Consider the following 5,820-nt stretch of genomic DNA (forward strand, 5'->3'; position numbering starts at 1 on the left):
GGGATTACTTTTTTGGGGAAGTAATCAGTAATTAGTTACTGATTACTTTTTTCAAGTAACTTGACCAACACTGGTTGGCATCCAATCAGAATACCATGCTGGAATTGACTGAGCTCCTGAGAGTGACCCATTCTTTCACAAGAAGCAGTCTGCATGTCTAGGTGCTTGATTTTATACACGTGTGGTCATGGAAGTGATTGGAACACCTGAAATCAATGACTTGGATGGATGAGTGAATACTTTTGACAATGTGGTGTGTCTCTCTCAAACATTCAAAACTGAGCTTTGCCACAAAAAGGAGCACATATTGTCCTTTTCAGATCTGCACACACAAGCAGCCCGCCATCCTCAAAAAATAAAGTTAATAAAGGCAGTGTCATAGGCAAATGACAGTTAATCTCTATTGCTATTTAATGCAATTTCAAGGGCGCTCCACTTACAGGCACAACTGTTTTCTGCGATCAACTAAAACATAAAACACCTGACCTTTGTGCTGCATATTTTACCATCAGATGCCATAATTTGATGGGTTTGGAGAGAGAGGTGACTGCCACAGTTTTATAACACAGGATAGTGTTATTATGAATTACTGCCTTCATAAGACAGACAATATGTTCACAAATAGTAAATATTCCCTAATTTTCTGCAGGTCTGTACTACGATGGAATTAAAGTTTGAGTTTTCTAAACAGGTAATTAGAGAGTCGAACATTTTTGAACCTCATTTCATTTTCTGTTGAATCGTATATTTGTAAAATAGATGATTAATTCTCTTATGCAGACACGTCTCCTAAATGTAAAAAAAGCTGACAGAGCATTTAAGTAGATTGTTCAATGTCAGCTTCAAACACAGTTGCAGACCTGTTGTAAAGCAGCGTGTAATGGTCATTTCATAGAGTTGAACTTACAGCTTAACCCAACATCCCTGCAAACCACACAGCAATCAGTGGACGCTGTTTTCAGGGTCTTGTCGATCAATCGCTAACCTTTAAAAAACATCACCTTTATCTCTAAATTTGGTTGAAAACTAGGACGGGTAAAGTCGTATTTTAAGGCTGATGCAAACATTTAAATTCAGCCTCGTTTCAGTCATTCATTGTTACTCCGCTGAGATATTTTCTGCTGATTGGAGGCCTAAAAGCTCTAAATGATGTGCAGCTGTTGAGCCTAAATTGTTGTTAAATTAGTTTCAAACATGAACGTTTGGTACACGTCTGGATCACAAATACTGTTCAAAAAATGCAAACATGTATATATATATATATATTTTTTTTTATATAACATTTGGCTGAAATTTTATTTGGTTGTTGTACACCATTTATTTCAATATATAATAAAAAAAACTGTAGTTTTTTGTCAGTGTCTGTACAATGATTGATAACCTTTTTTAAGATTCCCAGTTTCAAATATTGAGATCAGTGTATGAAAAAGTGATCCCTGTGAGCCAAGAGCTCCATCTTTACGCAGTTTTGTTTTTTCTGTTATTGGCTTAATGTGATATTATTGTGGTATTCTTAGACAACTCTGGCTGTGACCACTGAAACCTTCATTGCCTCCTGCTGAAAGCTTCTGCTTGTGAGGGGCAGCCAATAAGAAGAAAGCGAGGTTAAGTGAGAGAAACAGTTTGAACTGGGGGCCAATTTTTTGAAATTATTTGCAACTGTGGTATGTGGAAAGCAAAAGTAGAAATATGGAGATGGAAAAGCGCATGATAGGTCCCTGTTAAGTATAAAATGTTGAACGTCAACCGTGTGTTTCCAAAATCAGTAATTAAGTATGAAGTTCTAAATATATTAATTGATTACAGGGTCAGCTGAGAGGAAAACCCAAATGCAGATAGAAAGGCTGGATGAAAAAAACCTGACAAAGATCTTTAATTAAAAGTCTGATTAACCATCGTCCAAAGAGGAAAACATCAAAGTCACAAAAGCGAAACTAACCAGGAATGCCAGGAGGCACAGAGGATGAAGGCAAGAAGCTCAGGAGGGAAAACTGACAGTCCAGCAAAGACAGAAAGAAAGACACAGCTAGATATACACAGAGTGCTGATTAAATAGGTCAAAAACAGGAAGTAAAACCACAACAAGACGCACAGAGAACCAAACTCAAAGGTAAACGCGAACACAGACACAGGAAGGAAACGGAGAAAATAGAAACGGAAGAAAAAAAGCAGATGCACACCAAAGAACACAAAATGATTTTTTTGTACATTGAAAAACAGATTGGGTACCGGAAGCGATACCTTCCCAGCATGACTCAAGTTTGACAGACATGCACCGCTCTGCACAGCAGAGAAGAGATTATTATTATTATCATAGCTGAAGCTGATGTGAAGACTTCAGAATTCTAAATGAAACCATGAGGATATTTTCCAGAAATACTACTTTGTAGAAAGAAATTTTGTGAAGGTCTTTGTGTTGTTTTTCTTCTGCTGGAGCGCAGCAAGGAGATTCTGCCCTTAGGAAAACAAAAAGAGAGACGTAGACAAAAAAAAAAAGACTACAACTTTGGAAAAGAACTTTTTTTCCCTCCCTTCTTTTGTATCCAGCACAGGCAGCTGAATTTTGCACAAAATGAGGTGTTTGGATTTTGTTTCGTCCACAGCGTAGAGCTGGGACGCCACTCGGGGGCCATAACAGAGACCGATAACGCATTCAGTGTACGCTCGGGTACGCGAGTGTTGAAAAGGCTAATCACGTCTTCCGCTGCTAAATGTTATCAGCTTCCGATGAAGTCTGAGTGGAGTCATGCAGTTTACCTGTAACATGATGGGGGGTGTGGGAGGGTAGAGCTGCGAGCCTTCACAGCCGTCCATCACTCCGCTCCCTGACTGCGCGCTCTGCAGAGGAGAAAACATAAAGAATTCATCAGCTGTCTTGTCCACAACCTCACAAAGCATCCTCAAGCATCAGGTAACATTTTTATTTCATATCGCTACGCTGCCTCTGGTTCTGGTGCTGTGTGCAGAAAAAAAAACCCTAAAAACTAAAAACACAAACCACTTCTAATGTGCTTTTATAAACACTGGATGTGTAAGAAGAACAAAACACCTGCTCCGGGTACGTCTTAATTTTCTGTGCGTGCATCTCGAGTGCCAGTGGCAGAGTGCATTCGAGGAGCTGACAGTGTAAAAATGTGCGAAAGACTCCTAGAAATTTTCCTCCCACCTGAAGAGAACAGTTGAGGTCCCTGGAGAGTTTGATCAGCTCTTTTTCCACCGACTGGCAGATGGGACAGCCGTCGCCGTGCAGGGCCACGCTGTTCACCAGCAGAAAACTGACGAGAGAAGGAGATTCTCAGTTAGTCTGGCAGGAAATGTAGGAAAAGCATCGTTATCAACAAAACAACATCCCAGTATCATTGGCTTTTAAATAGATGGCGAACCTGTTAGAAAACAGTTGCAGTTCTCAAAGCCGCATCTGAATTCGTTTGGAGTTGCGTTTCTGGCCACCTGACAAATCTAAGTCCAATATTCACTCTCTGTTTTTTACCAACTCCAGAGGGAAATATCTGGCTCTGTGTTCGCCAGCTTGCGGATAACTGTGTGCGTCTGCTGTCTGGTGAGCTGAAAACGTGTGATGAGAGTAAACCAGAAGAGTAAAACAATGAGCCGGGCCCATAAAGGCGAGGGCGAGCTGCGGATCCAGAGCATTAATCTCTGTGTATGTGTGGCCCTCCTTTTTTTTTTCGCATTGCCACAATGTTTTCACGTCACCTTTGATACATTATTATAAAATTATTGCTTACAGCTGCTTTAAATAGATCCTAAAACTAGAGCTCACATGGAGGACAAACACTGCTGCACTGTGGGCGTTTTACATCAGCGCCACAAAAAAAAAAAAAGGAGAAGCACATAACCATTCTCTGGGCTTTTTGTTTAGATCCTTTTATAATATATTACAACACAACAAAAGGCCTGTTCTCATGTAAATGTAACGCAACAAATGCAAATATGTTACAGCACTGCTGCAGGGAGCACAAGCATTTACTGGATGTTTTAACCCTAAAGTGACCAGTCGAGAGTTTCAACTGAAGTAGGATCATTTATGACCTTATTATATTTCATACAAGAACACTGCACATTATCACTATCTATGAGAGACGTTCTAATGTGTTCTAATGCAATTAATTGGCGTTTTTTCAGGTGTTTCAGGTGATTTTTGCTGGAATAAAATCAAGCCCCCAGCCTTGTTGTCTGTCTTTAAACACATTTGTGAAAGAATAGGAAAGCTGCTCCTTTATCACAGCAGGTACTTCTGCATGTTTTGATTTAGCAGTTTTACACCAGATGGCCTTCTGACACAATCCTGAGGGGGGGATACACATTTGTGAAAGAATGGGTTGTTCTAAAAAGCTCACTGAATTCCAACTTGGTGCTGTAATAGGATGCCGACCGGGAGCTTCATGGCTGAGAAGCTCCTGTAGGTGGAACGTGTAGTTGGCACAGTCACAAGTCATCACAATCTTTTATTACTTCCACGCTTCTGTTTTAAATAAAATCTAAACACACATCCTGTTACTAGTTTGTCTGAAATCTTTTGTGCAGAAACATTTTAAACCCAGGTTTCTGCAGCACTGCTCTAATTCTGTTAGCCACGGTTCACTGTCAGCATCATTAAGTGGTGATAAGAATTGTAAAAATCTAAAGCCTAAAACTTATTTTTAGAAGTATACTGGAGTCATTAAGCTCCGTTTTATCTCTACAAATGAAAATACTAAATGACACATGATGACCGATGACAATTATAAACGAACGTGGACAAGAGAACGTGTGACATCGAGGCACAAAGAAACCAGAATGCCAGTGACGTAGTAGCTCATCTAGCTCTCGATCCACCACAAATCACAGGTTTTGTAATGTGTGAAGTACAAAAAGAAAGTGATACGTTTTGTTCTCATAGGTTGGCTGAATTGCACAAACTAATGAGAAATAAAATCCTCAGTTTGTTTCAGTAAAATCTGACCAGTTCTTGAGGAAATGGAAAAATCTCATGATCTGTGAGTTTCGTAGATATTTTGGAGAGTTTTCATTATTATTTAGTCTTTTCCGTGACTATTCTTGAATTTTAGTTTTTTGAATTGCTTGGCTAGTTTAGCTGTCCTAGTGTTTTTAGACTTCTTAATAGATATTTGATTCTTTACGTTATTCTTGCCTCCCTAATGTCTTCTTGCATCTTGTTGTCTCTGTTATGTGAGTCCCCATTTAGTTACTTCCTGTTTCATTTTGTAAGTCTGCTCTCTCTGGTGCCTTGTTGCTAGTTCTACTTCTTGTGTTATTGTCTTAATTAGTTTAAGCTGTGCATTGTTAGCCTGGTGTTTCCACTCTCCCCGGTTAGCCTCACGTGTCTATTTACAGCCTCAGCTCCAATCTGTTTAAGTCATACTGTATCACCGTCTGTCTTTCCTTGTGTTTGACTTAATACCCTGCATTTGTTTCCCTTTCCTGCGAATACCCGACAGAACCGTGCCTGTAAAAAGGCAAATATGACCGTGACCTTCAGCCCAATTCTGGTAAATACGCATTCAGCGATCACTTAGTTGGCTTCTGAGTTTTTGTGAGTTCATGATTCATTTTGGTTTTAGAATAATCTATGTGGGAGTTTTGTTCCTAGTTTCTTTTGTATTAAATGTTATCTTGTTTATATTCCTCACTATCTCCCTGGGTGAGCCTTTTATCTTATCAGTTGGTTCTTAGTTTTTCTATTTATAAAGGAGTTGCTTTAATTTAGCCCCCCCTCCCTCCTTCTAGAAGTAAAAAGGGCCTTGTTTGTTCTTATGGTTCAAGTTTCAGTTGTATTTAGTTGGATGCCTTCAGTGTTCT

At 39.5% G+C, this 5,820-nt stretch overlaps 1 protein-coding gene and 1 long non-coding RNA gene across 2 annotated transcripts in view; one reads left to right on the forward strand and one right to left on the reverse strand.

The window, feature by feature from the left end:
• mppe1 (metallophosphoesterase 1) overlaps positions 1-5,820 on the reverse strand; it is a 22,942-nt gene that overhangs the window by 6,441 nt on the left and 10,681 nt on the right. Inside the window, exons 5-6 of the mRNA XM_005729036.1 lie at positions 3,167-3,275; positions 2,758-2,838 (exon numbers count right to left, since the gene is read on the reverse strand). Coding sequence (XP_005729093.1) covers positions 2,758-2,838; positions 3,167-3,275 — 190 coding nt within the window. The remainder of the gene's footprint in view (positions 1-2,757; positions 2,839-3,166; positions 3,276-5,820) is intronic.
• The window catches only part of LOC102205973 (uncharacterized), a 2,212-nt gene continuing 1,786 nt past the window's right edge, over positions 5,395-5,820 (forward strand). The window contains exon 1 of the long non-coding RNA XR_311629.1: positions 5,395-5,510. This is a non-coding gene — a long non-coding RNA (uncharacterized LOC102205973). The remainder of the gene's footprint in view (positions 5,511-5,820) is intronic.

This window comes from Pundamilia nyererei, unplaced genomic scaffold (assembly GCF_000239375.1).
Source record: "Pundamilia nyererei isolate P.nyererei 1_Seehausen unplaced genomic scaffold, PunNye1.0 scaffold00031, whole genome shotgun sequence".
Classification (NCBI taxonomy): domain Eukaryota; kingdom Metazoa; phylum Chordata; class Actinopteri; order Cichliformes; family Cichlidae; genus Pundamilia; species Pundamilia nyererei.